General features: G+C 39.4%; 1 protein-coding gene across 12 annotated transcripts in view; it reads right to left on the bottom strand.

The window, feature by feature from the left end:
- LOC129764804 (pleckstrin homology domain-containing family G member 5) overlaps positions 1-18,978 on the bottom strand; it is a 297,282-nt gene that overhangs the window by 28,603 nt on the left and 249,701 nt on the right. For 10 of the 12 annotated variants that reach the window (XM_055764299.1, XM_055764291.1, XM_055764292.1 and 7 more), the window contains one exon: positions 5,013-5,516. The exons of the other annotated variants lie outside the window; for them this stretch is intronic. In XM_055764299.1, the coding sequence (XP_055620274.1) occupies positions 5,013-5,516 (504 nt within the window). The remainder of the gene's footprint in view (positions 1-5,012; positions 5,517-18,978) is intronic. 12 annotated transcript variants of the gene reach the window in all.

Here is an 18,978-nt window from a genome sequence, read left to right as displayed (position 1 = left end):
ATGAAAGGCTTGAAGTTTGCCATCCAATGCATCGAACTCCTCCCACACAGATGACCGCGCTTCATCTGAAATAAAGGGTGTGTCACATCAAAGTGCATCACGGAAAAAACGCTGTAGAAATTTAATTTTTAGGAATTATATCTTCAGCTTTCGCTTATAATCAGATAAGAGTGTATAGATCACGTTGGCCATGCTTCACTGTCAATTTTTCGTAAATTTGGAAAAATGTCGTCGAACGAAAAAGAGCGTCGTGAATTAATCCTGTGCACTCATTTCGAGAATCCGGAGTTGTCACATCGGGACATCGGTAAGATGCTGGGAATCGTCCAATCCACGGTCAGCAGAGTACTAAAACGATACTTCGAGAACCTAGTTTAGACGTGATCCGAGAAGTTCGGTCCGGGATGTCGCCAATAAGCTGAATTTGTCAAGTTCATTCGTCCAGCGGACCAAGCAGCGGGAGGGCCTGCGTACATACAAGGTTCAGAAGGCTCCTAACCGCGACGAAAGGCAAAACATGGTGGGGAAGACGCGAGCCCGGAAGCTGTACACCGAAATGCTGACGAAGCCGCATTGCCTGGTAATGGACGACGAAACCTACGTCAAAGCGGACTTTCGTCAGCTGCCGGGCCTGTTGTTCTTCTCCGCAGCGGACAAATTCAGCGTTCCGGAGGAGATTCGCAAGCAGAAACTATCCAAGTTTGCCAAAAAGTACATGGTATGGCAAGCGATCTGCTCTTGCGGAAAGCGGAGCGCCCCCTTCGTAATGACCGGCACGGTAAACGAGCAGGTTTACCTTAAGGAGTACCTACAGAAGCGCTTACTACCACTATTGAAGCAGCACGAGGGCCCGACCATCTTCTGGCCGGATCTCGCTTCGTGCCACTATTCAAAGGACGTGTTGGAGTGGTACGAAGCCAACGGGGTCACCTTCGTGCCAAAGGAAATGAACCCGCCCAACACGCCGGAGCTTCGCCCAATAGAGAAATATTGGGCGATTATGAAGCAGGCCCTCCGGAAGAACCCAAAAGTTGTCAAATCGGAGGCGGACTTCAAGAGAAAATGGATTTCTGTTAAAAAAAACTACAACCTGACGTTGTACAGAACCTTATGGACGGGGTAAAGAGGAAGGTGCGAGCATACGGGCTTGGGCTCGAAGTATGAATAAAAAGAAAATGCCAAAAGTTGTTTAATAGTTTTTATTTTACTGTCTAAAATTTTCAAAAGGATCGGTCTACTGGGCGAATTTCTACAGCGTTTTTTCCGTGATGCAATTTGATGTGACACACCCTTTACTGTCAAATAAATTTTTATTTCTCACTTCATTTTTTTCTGATAAAGTTGATGATGATGTTTTTCCATTTGATACCAATATGCGGGTGTTGAAGTTGATGAAAAGTAATCGGTAATTTTGGGACTGCGGCCATCTTGGATGTATATTTTTAATGATCTAGTGTTCTAGCCGTTTTGTTCGACACCTATAATAATGAACTTTCGGAAAAAAAAATATATATTTTGCTATATTGTAGCGGTAGTCATTTTTGATTTGCGTTTTTTACAAACAACTGTGTTCTACTAGTCAAGACCTTTCATTTGATACCCATATCGATGAGGTTTTAAAAAAAATCATATTTTGTTCTTTTTTTTGAGCCGAGACTCTTTTTTTGAGCTGATACTTTTTTAAGCCGACACTGTTTATAACCGCGGTTCTGTTTTAAGCCGAGACTCTTTCGAACCGCAGCTCGTTTTTGAGCCGTTGTTTATTTGTAAAGAACCGTGAATCGTACGCTCGTTCTGATGAACCGGCTCAAATGAGTGGCTCGTGAGCGCTCGCCCTTCTTCACTTCGTACTGCCAGTTCTCCCCAGAGCGCATAGAAGTTGGACATTGTGAGGCACTTCGTGTCCGCCGGATATAGCCGGCCCAGCATTTATAACATCCTCTTCCTTCAGAAGAATGGCGAGAACGTCGGAAAGAAGCTTGGCTCTGATTGTCCGACAGTACTGCGCAACCGAAAAGTGCAGCAGAAGCTGAAGAGGGTGACCGACTGCAAGGTAGCCTCATCGTTCCACGCCTTGGGCCGAGAGGTCAGAGGAGGTTGCTGGGCGAACCACGTACGAAGATTCGACTCCAATAATTTTATGGTCAAACAGAGAATCAGATGATCGCCAATGCCATGATAGATCTGAAGAACATGATCTTTTCAACGATCATGGTTAAGGTTTCGGTCAACAACCGCGAGGCTGTCCGGTAGGGCGTCCAATCATTTTTGTACCATTCAAGGAAAATATGGTCCTTTGAATTACTTTTTGTAGTTTTTTTTCATAGCCACCCGAAATAAGGCAATTTTTTTAAATGCATACGTTACACGGTAAAAAAAAATTCCTTAGCGGCCATTTCGCTCGTGCTTGAAGTTCTGTGTGCGAAATTACTCGATGATACACCGGCTACATTTAAACTCAACCCAATTCTTAACCTTAATCATGGACAATCTTGACTAAAAGGAGCCCTTCTATGGTCCCTCCCGCATGGTTACTGCTATTGCTACCACTGAGACTCTGGTTGCAGATAGTAATTTTCGCGTAGTTGCGAATCAAGAGTGACCGATTTTAAGCAACTAATGAATTTTCTCGTCCTGCGAACAGTTATCAGCGATACTTCAGCAGCTTCATATCCTACAATTCATTGGATAATGCTGGAATAAACTATCGGTCCTTTCCAGGGCCACCAAAACTTTCTGCTAGAGAGTGATTTAAAAAATTTATATGCACTCTAAAATAACATCCAAGGTCATAAAAAACGAACTCATGTTTATATTTTTGCCGGGAGACAACTTGTGCTAATTTATGAGTGTGTCCGCACCTATTGGTGACGATGATCACTAGCTATATTATTCATTGTAGATGTGTCATTCACTGTGTTAAGACTGTCAGAAAAATATGATATTCAGCCCATTTTTTCTAAATGTTTCATTTAGTACACAACTGCATTTTTCAACGTAGGACTTTTTTCTACACTAATAATAGTGTAGAAAAAACCGCAATCTTTTAGAATCAGCTGAAATAATTGATTCATTATTCATTCATTCCCTTATAAGAATAATACATATTGTAAGCGTTATTTTTAATCTTGGTGTTATGGATTTAACAGTTATTGTGGTGGTCTTTTCCTAGTTGAAACACGTCCTCATACAATTATATGTTTGTTCCATCACTATAATTATTCCACTTTTCTAAAAAACAAAACACTAAAACCGTTTTACGGGGATCATTTCAGTTTACATTTGGCAACGAATAATAACTAACAATGTGTGCGTGTGATGTAAGAATATATTAGGTGTACCGGTAAGTTTCTTCGGTTTTAAAACAGATGGCGTAACTTGATTATTATTACAGTGAATCAAATTTCCAGACATTCGTTGGAAGGCTACTCTCATAGTTCGTCTTTTTCAGTATACATCAAAAAGTTGAGGCGTAAATAACATAGCTTTTTGCCACTTCGAATATGTCGAATTTCGTACCAACGAGAGTGTTTTTGCGGGGAGAGTTACTTCATTACTTCAATATGAAGAAAAAAGCTGCGGAAAGTCATCTCATTCTGGTAGAAATTTATGGTGACCATGCTCCAACTGAGCAAACGTGTCAGACGTGGTTTGCACGGTTTAAAAGTGGTAATTTTGACTTGGAAGACGAAGAACGTTCCGGACCATCAAAAAAGTTTGAAGATGGAGGCTTTACTCGATCAAGATCCGTCACAAACGCAACAAGAACTTGCAGATACACTTGGAGTAGCTCAGCAAACCATATCCGATCGTGTAAAAGTAATGAGAATGATCCGAAAGATATGACATTGGGTGCCGTATGAATTTAAGCCACGAAACATCGAACGCCATTTTTTCACGTGCGAACAACTGATACAACGGCATAAAAGAAATGGTTTTTTGGATCGAATCGTCACTGGTGATGAAAGGTGGTTCCATTACGATAATCCTAAACGTCGGGCAACGTATGGATACCCCGGCCATGCATCAACATCGACGGCCGTGCGGAATATTCACGGCCAGAAACTTACCGGTACTCCTATTACAAGGGCTCTTCGCCAGGCGGAATGAAAGCTGACGCTCTGTATCATTTCAATTAGTTTCACCTTAAATTTAAAGTTGCGAACAACCTCGCAACCTCGCAACCTCGATTTTACAACACTTCATAACATGACACATTATCGATCCACCAAATTGACCACCGCTCGCTGGCAGGAGTGAGACTGGTTCCGTGCGACTGATTTGCAGTGGCTTCCTATTCAGGGTTAGGGTAGGTAAACACACACATGAGCAGAACAAATGCATGGGGAAAATGGGAATGCTTCCAATTTTCATCGATTTAGACCATTTACAGATCAGGAGATCAGGTAATGTTTAGCATTTCAAACAAATCTCAGAAAGTTTTTTATTCGATTGGTAATGCTAATTATCAAATTCGTTTGAAGCAAAAATAGTTATTAAAACATGACCTGTTTTTTCTGATTTCAGTCCAGTGCATATTGACAAAAACGTCAAATGGCCCGCTTGTGTATTGTTCACGTGAGGGCAGGAATCAGTCATGCATCAATCATTTTGAGCTGTTTCTAAAGAATCACGCATGTTGGGTGACATCCTTACTGAAGGACGTAATCCTACGTCAAAACATGAAATTATTGAAAACACATCAGTAGAGTGAAATGATGATATTTAGTACTTTTGAAAATATATATTGGATGTATGCTGGTAGTGTTTGATGTATTCTCAAAAACCGATCGTGGTTAAAATTATCATGCATTCTCAGTTATAGCACATAGAGTATTTGTGAGATAGAGTAGCTCAGAATTCACTATTGGTTATAGTGCATCCTCAAATAATAATAACGAACAACAAAATACATGTATATATATTTATTGATGGCTTTTCAGATTAAAGTGTAGTGCAACTAATACGGAACTAAAATACGACAAACTTCAACCAAAGCTAGTAGCACTTACTTGACTTCGCGTCAGTATCGGTTTTTTGCGATCTCGCTGCAGAAAAGAAGACGATTTCTTTTTGAGCGAAGCGGTTGTGGACAGGGATTTGCTCTTCGGGCATGACTGGGTCGAGAGACAGCAGGTTTGATTGGAATTTTCGTTACTGGTGCTGCTGGTGATGCTCTCGCCGCATACTGCCGAACCAATGTCGTCCCCGGTAGTGGTGGTGCTACTCTGGCGGTTGCTGGTCCCGATAGGGTAATTTCCGTCACCGTTTTCATAAGCAGGGTTTATACAACCTCCGTCGCTATCGCTTAAACCAATGAGTGCGCTGCCAGAAGTCGGTGCTGACGGGAAGCAGTATTCGTTTCCAGGCGAAAGCAACGTTTCACCTGGGCTTGGACCTTCGGTACTACTTTGGTAGGAAGTACTCCCACCGCAGCCCTCGAGTGCACGGTTTACACCGCCCGGGGAGCCGGTGGCAGTTGCGATTGATGTATTGGACGTATCCGAGTTATCACTCTACAGTGCGGGTGTTTTTTTTGCAACGGTTGTTAGTTTTTCATTGGGTTAGTTGTTAACGGTGACGCGAAATTTGATTTTGAACGTATGTTAAACGTATTATTGAACGATTTATGACAATCCAAACGTACACGAAAGCAGCAAAGAAAAGAGACAGAAAGAAAAACGAGAAGAGAGGAGTCGTATGTAGATATAGTAAAGTTTAGATTGGAAATGATGAACTGCAAGTAGAAATAGAATTAACATCCGAATTGCACAAAATACATTAGGGTCAAGTTCAAAGCGTTAACGCTACAGCCAAATTGATTGAAAAGATATAAAATACTGTGTTGTTGAATTCTACAGTTCGAAGCTAATTTATAGTAATTCTACTGTTGTTATTTTGTTTTATCAAGTTTCGAAAGCATGCAGGTATAACTATTGTACTAGATTTTGTCTATCATAAATTCGGGGAAACATGGAGTAATGGTGTGTACATGTTTCGTTTCATGTGGCTTATTTATTCGGAAACCTATATTCAGTTAACTTGTTTTATTTTTATAAAAACTATTCACAAAACACCAGAACGGTTCATAGGAGTCGAAGAATAACATTTTTGCTAATCAAACGTTGACAAGATAATGTTTGATCATATAACATTAAAGTAATATAGCAACCGTGACGGAGGGTGTCTATATCTATCCTAAAAGATTGATGCTCACGCTACTAGGGAAGCTTTGTCGTTATCCTCCGCATTTACTACATCTCAAGAAGAAGCATTGTTCGTGCTTGTCGGAGGCAAAAATTACCATTCCGAGGAAGTTCTTCATACATATACACCCTAGGGCATCATATATCAGGGAAAGGGATAGCCGCAATCCAGCGTTGACCTTAATCACATGGGGTTTTCCTATAAATCTACAAGAGCGTTGATGCCGTCATCACTCTGTTTCGGTGTGATCAGTGTAACGACACTGAGGTTGATGAGTGCGGGCTTTGATGAATCTATGAAATTAAAATAAATAGCTTTTTCCCTACGCCGACATAAGATATTGTAGGAGAAGATATACTTTTTGATATGTTACCCAGATGATGTTGAATACTCACAACATTGTTCTTGATTTCATTGTCTTATGTCTTCATCTCAAATATCAGCTAGACCACAGAAAGAATTGATACGGGATTGATACAATTCTAGTAAGATAATAAATGGAGCAATAAATTACATTATGATTGGATTTTTCCAAAAGCGAAAATTTTGCCAACAATGTGGTTTGTGAAATGTGAATTAAATTTACCAACCAGAGCAGCACAAGTTTCAGGTTAAGGGAGGCCGTGTTATGAATAGTTTTTTAAAGAATACACACAAAAAGTTACAGAGCCGTTCATTTTTCGAAAAGTAATTTTTCTTTTCAAACCTACAAAAAGTTGAATATTTTTGGTATATTCCAGTTTTTATAATTATGACTTTACGGTTTTTATTTAAAAAAAAAAGGCAAAATGAAATGTAGTCCTAAAGGGTGAGTTGATAATTATTATCGCACTTTCAAACTTGCATAACTTTTTTTATACTTGACCGAAATTAATCAAATTTTGCCCAGTTTGTATTTAGAGTGTTTGTTTACATCTAATCAGTTCTGCAGTTGTCAGTGTGATTCCGTTCCAGATGGAAGAAAATCAGCAAAACGTTCTCGAAAGAATATTGTGCATCCACATGCAAAATCTTAGGTTGTCACATCGCGCCTTGGGAAAACTGATAAATATACATTAGGGTACAAATTTCATAAAAAAATGTTCATCACCTCGAAAAAACACCCTAGAGGCTGTCCACATACCACGTGGACAGAAAAGACATCCCCTTCCGTGGACAAGCCTGGATATTCTTTATACCCCTCCCCCTGTTGTCCACGTGGAGATTTCTCCAGTTTTTGGAGAAAATCAAGAGAATCCTATATATTTCGCTTAAATCTAATTTCAAGTTTGTTTCAATTTTCTATTACAGGTTTTGTTAATAGAAATGATAGCCTTGTTAAAAGTAACAATTTGTTTTAAATTCACCGACTTTGATATTAACGCGCTGCTCAAATCGTCTAAATGTTGTAATGTACAGGGGAACTTCGATATAACGTCACACGATATAACGTACATTTTACCTCGATATAACGTACACATTTCCAAAGTGCGAAGAATTTTTTTTATGTAAAGAACAATAAATTATCTGTATTGTGATGCTACAACATGTTTTGTACATTTAATCAATCCCGAAATACAGCTGGTTTTGTGATTCCGGATTATAAATGAATCAAGTTTTAAGCAACAGTACGAAGGGAAACATCATGAGAAAGGCTGGCTACATCTTCTAACTGAATTTATTCAATCACTTTACTAAAACAGCTACAAAATAATGTATTATAAAAATTATTAATTAAAATTTACTTCTCCGTATCAAAATCTATTCTATGTAATTTAAAATTATATTAATTTTTGAGTGGTGAAATTTGTTTAAGGAAGGTTATGTCTAATAATGATTTTATATTATAATGATCAATTTTAGCGGTAATATGATAGTAGTTAAGTCGGGGTCAGGAGTACGTGTAATCAACCAAGTAATCAAATAACACCAATTCAAAACTTCCATTCAATTTTTTTTTAAATTCTAAAATGAACGTCAGAATCCATTCATGTACATTAATGATCGCGGATTGTGAAATATGTTCTCGTCTTACAGAAATATTAACAGTTGATAATCTGAAGATACAATATCTGGTGAGTAAGGCAGGTGGAGTCTTAGAAGCGCCAGTGTTCTAAATTCTTAATTTTAATACGTTCAGCTGCGAGCAGTACTTGTTGGAATTCAACGAGACTAGTTACTTGGTAGAAGCTCATAATGCAGATTTCCTTCCAGTCCTACCAGATCCAGAGAATCTGCTTCGGGGTTTTACTTGTCCAATACTTTTTTAACTCAACATTATTGTGAATGATTTGCTCTTCACAATTTGCTACAAATATGTCCCGTGGCCGAGTGGTTAGCGTCACACTTCGTCTTGCTGGGGGTTCGAGTTCGACTTGCACTGAGGTCACGCGTATTCTAGAGCTTTACACTCCTGAATACATTCAAGGCGTGTTATTCGGCTTAGAAATCTAAACTAAGTACTATCTACTAATAAAAATGACACAAGCAATACCTACATTTAGAAGACTAAAGTTCCACTGGGTGCCATCCAAGTCAAGTCATGCATTTTCGTTGCGTTTATGAAACGAATCGTAGTTTGAGATGCGTTCTTTCAAATGTTTTTCGATAGAATAAACCCTTATTCCGGAATCCGGTCGGATTTTAAATTAGCACAATATTGTGTTTATTCTTCTGATCGAGTCAAATCCAAACGGGTTGTGTAAATGTTGCAACCTTGCAACCCACTAGAGGTGTATTACAAAAATTACCAGATATCATTAAAGAAAAACATCATTGCAAGAATCAGACCTCCACAGATACGGTCCGCGACCACTCATGGAAGAATTTGTTGTTCGTTTCAATTTTCGGGAAACCTTGGTGATTTAAGTGATTTGATATATTTCTCTTCAACAACTTTCTCTTTAGTAAATAACTCAACTGCAAAAACGTTCGAAAAAACGATTTGAGTTTACTTTAGAATCCGATAGATGAGGCTCTGACACATTGTCATATACAGCTGGGAATGTGTCTGCAGCTAAGCTATGACCAAAAGAGAAAGTCGATGTAGAGAAATCGATGATGTCACTTACACCCCTTTCAATATACTTTACGTGTCCACGTGGACATTATCTAAATTTTTGACGTAGGACTACGTCTGTCATTTCTATACCGGGGTGTAAAATCAATGTTTCGAAAACCAAAGCGTTGCGCTGAAGACCGAGATTCTGAGCGGTAATAGCTCCTAAACAATTGAACGAAATGGTATGATAAACACCTTATTCGAAAGGTAAAATGTCTACTTGTTTCAATAGCCTTAAAATCACTTTCAAAACAGAAAAAAATTGAAATCACCAATCGGTATATAAGCGAGCGCCGCTCGGAAATCCACTCCATTTTTTGTGTGGACACCGACTGGACAACATCGTTGCTGGACGAGCTGAACAACGAGGGATCGAGTGCTCTTCTCAAGGCAATGAGGGTGGAGGTGTAGTGCTGGTGTAGAGTAAAGTTTTTCAAGGGCCTTTTTCAAGGCTAGAGTCGAATAAACTGAAAAAGTTTGAAGTCTCTATAATCAAAAACCGAACCGAAATCCACTCAGTTATAATTGAACAGCGATTGGAGCATGTTGTCGCTGTTGTGGTGAAGCTAACTTCGTTCATCATGAGAGCGCTAATGAATGGGGTCACCAAGAGCCTGGAGAGTGATGCCACTGAAAAGGCGACCAAGAGAATATCAGCATCGAAAAACGGTTCCGCTTGAGACTTTGGAGCAGCCGCCACACACACACACATACACGTGCGGAACTCTTTTCGTTTGGTGCCATCCAGCATCTAGAAGATTCCGAAAAGATGTCATCGTTGCTGAGTTGCCCTTGAAATTGAATAATAAATTCAATCGAAAGAGTTTATTTTAATGTTTTCTATCCATATAACTTTGCGACCAAATACATTTGAGGGCCTTAGAATGCAAGGAGTGTAAGTGACTTGATCGATTTCTCTTCATCAATTTTTTCTTTAGTTAATAACTCAACTGCAAAAAATAGATGAGGTTCTGACCTATCTTCCACATTGTCAAATATAACTGGGAATGTATTTGCAGTTAAGTTATGACCAAAAGAGAGAGTCGTTGTAGAAAAATCGATCAAATCACTTACATCCCTTTCGTTCTAAGCCCCTCATTTGATTTTGATTTTCAAGTGATTTTTTCAGTCAAGTGCAATTAACAGGTGGTTATCGAGCTAGCATTAACCACTGGTGGGCTTCGAGTATTGAGAAGAATCTGGAAAGATGTTATCGTTGCTGAAAAATTATCTGCCAGTTCCCCTTAGAATTGAAAGTTACATTCATGCGAAGGAGTTTATTTGATTGTTTTCTATTTATATAATACTGCGACCAAATACTTTTGGTTTTTTGATTTTTCAATAAAGTGCGATCAACGTAAGACCACGTCTTTCGACAATTTATTAGAGGTGCAATGAATCTTAAGAAGGAATTTTCGCTCTACGCGCACTGGCAAACGATATTTACTCAACAATTTCTCAAACGAGAAATGGGTTTTGTGAGAAAGGATGAGCGAACGCAAAAATTATGTAGACTGATTTGATACAACAGATATTTTGTCTATTGGAAATGACTTATAAATCGTATCACAATACAAGCGATGTATAATGTATTATACAACTTTTGTGTGATTGGTTCTTTTGCTGAATTTAGTGCCTCCAACATAACGCTCTCGTTTTCGAAGGCCCCCAAATATTCATTTATTCATTCATTGAGAATCGATTCAGATGCAACGATAGTCCTACGTCACCCTTGCGGTTATACCACATATATTGATACAACAACACTTCCTGTTTTTTTAGTACACGAGGTAAAACGTATGACTGGGTGCCAATTAAAATGGTCGTCTCGTTTCTTCAAATGGAACTTCGTGCAAAATGTTGATTTTCACGATAAAATACTCAACGCAAAATATCAGCTAAATTGAACTTAAGAGAGTCTTAAGGACTGAAGGACTTGGAGAGTGGCGCAAAGCGGTCAGAGTTTAAATTTTTAAAAGTCGATTTTTGACGAAAATAGTTTTTTGAAACAACTGTAAATCACGACGTTTCAAGCAACTTAGAAACATTTGGCATAAAAAAATTTTTTTTTGAAAACTTCGATTTCCTCTACTCCTCCCTTGAATGATTTTTCGGTTTTCAAAAAACAGGAAGTGGGTTATATAAGTGGTATAACCGCAAGGGTGACGTAGGACTATCGTTGATTTAGTGATCATTTGTTTGAAGTTGAAGTTGAACCCATTCTGAATGAATGAATAAATGAATATTTGGGGAACTTCGAAAACGAGAGCGTCACGTTGGAGGCACAAGGTTTTATGCATCCAATATTGGATACGAAAATATTCTACTGATGGGGAAGAATAATCTTCAGAAGCTTTCCTGCTTATTGCACTTGATTAAAAAATCACAAAACCAAATGTATTTGGTACATTACTCTTTCGCTTGAAAACATTAAAATAAACTCTTTCGCTTGAATGATTTTCTCAATTCCCAGAAGAACTGGCAGATTTTTTTCAGCAACGATAACATTTTCCCAGATTCTCCTCGATACTCGAAGCCCATCAGTGGTTATTGCTAACTCGATTACCACCTGCTCATTGCACTTGATTGAAAAACCACAAAACCAAATGTATTTGGTTGCATTAAAATAAACTCTTTCGCATGGATGTATTTTTCAATTCCAAGGGGAACTGGTAGATTATTTTTCAGTAACGATGACATTTTTTCGGAATCTTCTCGATGCTGGATGGCAACCAAACGAAAAATATTTCCGCGCGTGTATGTGTGTGTGTGGTGGCTGCTCCGATGTCTCAAGCGGAACCGTTTGTGGCATCATTCTCCTCCTGATGGATTCCCTTCTGGCCTAATGTGCACAAACAGGCTCTTGGTGACACCGTTCATCAGCGCTTTCATGATAAACGAAGTTAGCTTCACCATAACAGCGACAACATGCTCCAATCGCTGTTCATTATAACTGAGTGGATTTCCGAGCGGCGCTTGCTTATATACCGATTGGTGATTTCAATAACCTGTTTTGAACGCAATTTTAAGGCTATTATTGGCTATATATTGAAACAAGTTTTTGGTTGAAAAAGTAACAAGTATATAACGCGTAGACATTTTATCTTTCGAATGAAGTGTTTATCATACCATATCGTTCGGTTGTTTAGGAGCTCTGTCTCCGGTGTAACGCTTTCGTTTTCGAAACTTTGAATTTACACCCCGGTATAGAAATGAAAGACGTAGTCCTACGTCAAAACTTGAATTTTAACGTCTGCGACACTAGTAAATAAAATCCGGTTGAGTAAATCGTTTGCATTGGGTATTTTATCGTGTAAATCAACATTTCGCACGAACAATCGAGAATTGACCATTTTTTTTCGAGATCTCGATGATATTTTGCTTAGGGTGTTTTCCGAGGTGGTGAACATTTTTTATGGGGTAACTTTTTCAAAATTAGAGATAACGATTTTAATTGGCACCATAATATATATCATTCGATCGTTGTTAAGGTTCACCAAAGGTTCCAGGAACGGATGACAGTAGACCACATGGCTAAGGACAACTTTGCTGTGAATGACCGTTTCAAACGAAAGAACCACAAAGCTATGTGTGTGGCATATAGAGTAAAAGTATAAATAGAACTTAATTCAGAACTTGTCCCCTGTTGCTATCGTGTGAGCAAACAGCGGCAGAACAGAGAATGTCTTAACACACACACATCGAGCCGAACTCGTCCTCGCGCACACACATGTGAGCGACTTTCCTCCACATCTCCCCATTCTTGGATCAACGCTCGAGAAGGTAAGTTGCACACTATGTTTTAAGTGAGAGAGATAGAATGATCACAAACCATTGTTCTGGCTCCATTTGGCTTCATGTCATCACTCCAAAAACGCGCAGATGTGATATGCGACTAATTCTGTGAATTTGATTCCGAAAGACATGTCTCCACCGAACTGTCCTGAATTCTGTCCGATCAAAATATTCAGGGCATGATGTTGCGCGAACTTCGGAAGATCAAAGGAGAGGCGAAGCACGTGCTCTGAAAAATATTTGGTGATGTACAGGAAAACGGAGTATGGAGAAATAGAATCCAGGAAGGTCCGGGTGGTGGAAGATCCTAGGAGTCCAAGAGTGGAGTAGAACAGGTTGGCGTTGAACAAGTTGAGGAGAAGACATATTACGTCTTTTATGCTGGTAGTGATCCCAATATTAAAACCTGCAAAGCTGGTGGCATCGAGTTAGATATGTTGATGAATTCTGGTGCTGAAAATAATGTTATCTGACAGGCAGCTTCGTAATATCTAAAATGTGATTGTTTCACGATCAGTGATAAAAGTAAAGTGAATGGGGCAGTTCAACAAGAAACATTCGATGCCACTCATAGATTTTTTTTTGCGCAAAGGAAGTGGGATGGTTAGAAGCAAATATGACATCAAAGATTCATTTCTTCAATTAGAGTTAGATGAAGTATGCCGGAATGTAATGATCTTCATCATTAACCGTGGTTTCTTCAGATTCAAGAGAATGCCGTTCGGTTTGGTAACAGCTCAAGAGATTTGTCGAAGAACGATGGACACTCGGTATGGTATGATAAACACTTCATTAGAAAGATAAAATGTCTACACTTTGCATGCTTGTTACTTATTGATTCAAAAACTTGTTTCAAATATGTATATAAGCGGGTACCCGCTCGGAAATCCACTCAGTAATAATTGCGCAGCGGTTGATGTACGATCGTTGGCATCTCTGTGTTTTCCTAACACAGACTTCAAAACCAATGAGTCTGGGGAAAATCCGCACAGAAATCCACTTAGTTATAATTGTACATGTCATTGGAGCATGTCAGCGATTGTGGCGAAGCTAACTTTGTTCATGATGAAAACGCCGATGAACGGTGTCAGAGCCTATTTGTGCACATAAACGGCATTGGTGCGTCGGCTTTCACTTTGACGTACCCCTTGGCTTAGTTGAAGATACCCCTAAGACCAAGGGGGAATCCACCAGTGAAAAGAATGGTACCACTAAGAAGGCGACCAAGAAAGCACCAGCATCGAAAAGGCTTAAGACATTGAATACAGTCGCCATACACATACACGCACGCAACTCTCTTCGTTCGGTGGTCATCGAGTCAGCATTGATCGCCGGCGGGCGTCGTGGGTCGAGGAGAAGGAACCGAAAAGATGTCATTTTATCTTTCGAATGAAGTGTTAACCATGTCATAATCATGCCGAATGAAGTGATAATCATGTCACTTCGTATAGTCGAAGAGATTTCGCGGTTCAAACCCTTATGCCTCTAACATAATGTTCTCGTTTTCGAATTCCCCGAAATATTCATTCATCCGTCCATTGAGAATTGATTCAGATCAAACTACATACAAATGACCACGATAGTCCTACGTCAATCTTACAATTATATCACAGATATAACCCACTTCCTGTTTTTTTTATTTAAATCTGTACGGAAACGAGTTTGAGCTGTTGGCAGACTGCAAGGCTTTAATCTGCAGCTTCACGAATCGTTCCAAGCTGTGTGCCTGAATTGAGAGGTAGGGTTCAGATTATAAGATCGAACACGTATCAGGAGACCAAAACTAGTCAGATGTATTATCCAGACTGTCAACTTTGCATACTGTACCTTTTGATGCTCTCCTTGATGACCGTATTCAGCGAATGCTGTCATACAGCATGTTCTCAAAGCAGTGCGTTAAAGTGAAACTCAAGTGCTGCCGGTGGAATTCAGAACCCTCTCGAATGAACTGTCTGAACTATCAGGTATCATCATGCGTACTGACCGGATCATTATGCCAGCGAAATTGCGGTACCAGATCGAATAGCTCACCAATGCCATCTGGACATGTACACGATGAAATCATTGCTTCGTTCAGCTGTGTTGTGACCTAAGATTGACAGTACTGTTGAAGAATTTGATAGGAAATTTCGAGGTTGTTCTCCTGTAGCAACGTCTGCAGCTCCAGAACCGATGTTTAGTAAAACTCTACCGGCTGGTTCTTGGGAAGATGTAGCTGTGGATTCTTTGGGACTTTATCTGAGGGAGAATGACTGTTCGTTGATGTCGATTATTACAGTCGTTTCAATCAGGTGGTGGAAATGAACGGATAACGGCAAAAGATACGATTGGTGAGCTAGTTACGACGTTTGGAGGGTTCTGGGGTTTCGATTGTAAAGAGTACTGAAATAATTGTCATCTACTGGGAATTGCGTTGGTCAATACAACTCCGCAGCAAACAACTGCAAGTGTAGTAGACTGGCGTGGGAAAACATCACATTTCTATTATATTTTTTTTTATCGTTTTCATTTTTCGAAATTTATTCTGAGGTCAATGTAATGGAGACGAAGTCCCCATTCAACGAGGATAAGGAATCGAGGCGGCCCAAGCCATCAAGATGACGCGATCCGAGATCACTGCCTATCCGCCGTGGAATGCGGCGGTGTCTCGCTCGCAAACCTGTGTTCCACTGATTTCCCGGTAAGTTTGAAACATAGTATACGATCCTTCAGCGTCTACAAAGGATCGTATCCTATGTTTCAAACTTATCGTAGACGGCATACGTTTACCTGGTGCATTGGCCCGGTTAATTTTTGTTTTGAAATACAATGCCACGCCACAATATTTCTAGTCTACTACACTTTTTCTGAGTGGTTGTTTTTGTTGGTAAGTTGGAAAGCCGAAGATGCCCCATTTTGGTATAAAATACAGCGTTTGGCAAGCAATCTGCCCAATGAGTATATTTTGAATAAACTTTATATCTTCCTTCGGTTTTAGTGAGAACATGACTTTGGAATAGTTTTCGCAATCAATCTCTTCCTGTGGGAACCGCTGTACATTCTATATTCCACTCTGAGAAGAAAATCGATCGCACCTCGTTTGATGAACCCTGGATCAGCCAACTTGAAGTCTGTTTGAGGATTTAAGTTTCCGATGGGGAAAGTCGCGAATGGCTGCTTCTCAGTCACTTAGCTCATTGACAGGAATTCAATTGGTTCGGAGTAATGGCTTATCTGTGAAACCGAGGCCATGACGGAGTGTAAAAAGCGGAACGTTAAACTCTTAACTATAGGTATCGATAAACCCACTCTATTCTGAGCTAACTTGAGATAACTTAAGGAACTGACACAAACGGTCCGAGATAAGACTCGCCTGCGACCGACTGTCTGAAAGCGCCTTTGACAAATGAGACACCCGTTGCAGTCCTTCACTGACACCAAAACAGTGGGAAGGAAGGCATAGGGGAGCCGCGGATAAGACGGACAGTGGGGGTATAATGGACATTTGTATAGATGCATTATGAATTTCGAATTTCTGTTGATGGGAAACCCTTCTACATGCTATTCTATAATAATTAAACCATCCTATGACAATGAATACTGATCAAAAGTGAAATAGAGAAACAAAAACCGAAAATCGAACATGATATCGCGTGTGGATGTAACTTTTGCGATATTAAGCATTTTGAGTGATTTAATTGAAAAATTGAATTCGCTGATGGTTATATTTCGGTTTGTGAGTTGACAGAGAAGCGATATTAGGTATGAACGAAAAAGTAAATTCATTCGTATTCCCCCCACTACATGTAAATTATACCCGCAACGATAAAAATGTTCTACTTTTCGGCTTGTTCTAATTTCAGTAAAAAAACATGGAAAAACACATTTTTAAAAAACATTTGGCCAGTTATTTCGAAAACCAGTATATTGAACTGTAAGAAGCTGCTTTTAAATTTTTGAAAACACGAGTTTCCAAAGATACAACTGAAGTTTTCCTTAACATGTCCGTCTTACCCCCATCTCCCCTACAACTCTCGATGTTATGTCGCGAAGTTGAAGGTTGTTGTCCTGTTTGTTCGATCGACACCAACAGCTGCATCAACATCATCCTCAGCACGTTCGGTCGGCTTAGGAGCATTCTTCTCTATCTGCTTTTTGTGTACGCCAATGGCTGAATATACCATTCTGCATTCAGTAGAAATTTTATGATGCCTTACATTCCTGTATTTGATTGATAGGTATTTCCATTATATTGAAATGTTTTTTTTGTTGGGGACAAGAAATCCACTATTTTTGGGTGAAATTCAAAACATTATTTAAGATGTTTCGGGTTGTCCGATTTGAGTCAAATATCCACCGTTTTATTGTTCAATTTATTGCCATTGCAAATATAGCTTCATAATGCTTCTTTAAAGAAGTCTTGATTCTTATTGGCGAATAACTCTGATAATCGATTTTCACAAAATTCGTTTGATCCCAATTTATTATCACTCAGGAACATTTTCAATGTGAGAAAAAGGTAGTAATTGCTTGGTGCCAAGTCCGGACTATATATGGTGGATGCATTCAAATTTCTCAACCAAGCTCTCCGAGTTTCTGGCGAGTCACTACAGACGTGTGTGGCTTTGGGTTGGGTTGTTTGGGCACGTCTTCTCTTCGGCCAACTCTGGTCGTTTCTGGTCAATCACTAGCTTCAAACGGCCCAGTTGACGACAGTAAAGATCTGAATTCGGTGTTTGGCCATACGGAAACAACTTATAATAAATGATTCCTTAGAAGTCACACCATATACATAGTAGAACCTTCCTGGCCGTTAGCCCTGGTTTGGCCACTGTTTGGACTGCTTCACTTCGTTTTGACCACGATCGTAGAATATTATCGTATGTGACCCATTTCTCATCCCAGTTACCATCCGTTTCAGAAATAGGTCGGTTTCATTCCGTTTGGCCAAGGCTTTTCAGATGGAAATTCGACCTATTATGTATTTTGGTGTTAATTGGTGTGGCACCCAAACATCGAGCTTCTTTTTCAATCCAGCTCCTATGAGCGAGGCATTATGAAGCTACAACCCAAATTGGACAACTCGAAACATTTTAAATAAAGTTTTGAACTTCACGCAAAAATAATTAATTTCCTTTTCTCCAACCTAATATTATTATAGAAGAGAATCAGATCTACCATAACTTCGGCACATAGTGGTAAAACTAAAGATCAACTTCTAGTAACAATATGTTGTAACGCTATACTACTAACTACAATTACAACAATTCAATGATCAAAGGTCATTGTTATTTCTTGCAGCTCGTCAATTGTACTTGATTTATCTTACGCTAGGGAACCCGAAAATAAAGTGCGCTTCACATACAACATCCATGTCACGTTCACGTTCCGTCACGTTACGTTACGTCAGTTATTCTACCATGAATTATAATGAAAACATTCACATACACCGGCAACGTAACGACCCGTCAGCATACGTTCAACGAAAACGACCGGCAGGATTTGTAGAAAAGAATAATTGACGGAGAGGGACGGTTCCTTGGGGTTTTGTCTGGGCTTTGCGTCTCGGCTTTTGTTTTGATTTTTGTTGTACAGTAATTTACATCTAATTCGACATTTAGCAATAATGGTCGGACTACGGGTTTCAAGCATTTAAATAAATGAATTCAATGATTTTTATTGATTTTTTCAAAATTTAGAACTGATTCTAGGCATGCTGATTCGAAAGAGGGCATTGTAATTGGAAATTGTTGTAGGTGGCGACACCATGAATAACAATTAATAAATCATTCGTTTGACATTTGACGTGACGGTGCTGGTGGAAGTATTGACTGCATGTGTGAATTGGTGGAGACGATGACGGAACGTAGACGTTCTTCTCCGTAACGTTCTATGTGAATCGCACATAATCCATAAACATCTATAAATCATACGTAAACAATTTTGACGTAGGACTA

Source organism: Toxorhynchites rutilus, chromosome 2 (assembly GCF_029784135.1).
Source record: "Toxorhynchites rutilus septentrionalis strain SRP chromosome 2, ASM2978413v1, whole genome shotgun sequence".
NCBI lineage: Eukaryota > Metazoa > Arthropoda > Insecta > Diptera > Culicidae > Toxorhynchites > Toxorhynchites rutilus.
Note: the sequence above shows the minus strand (reverse complement) of the source record. Positions and strands in the feature narration are given on the sequence as shown.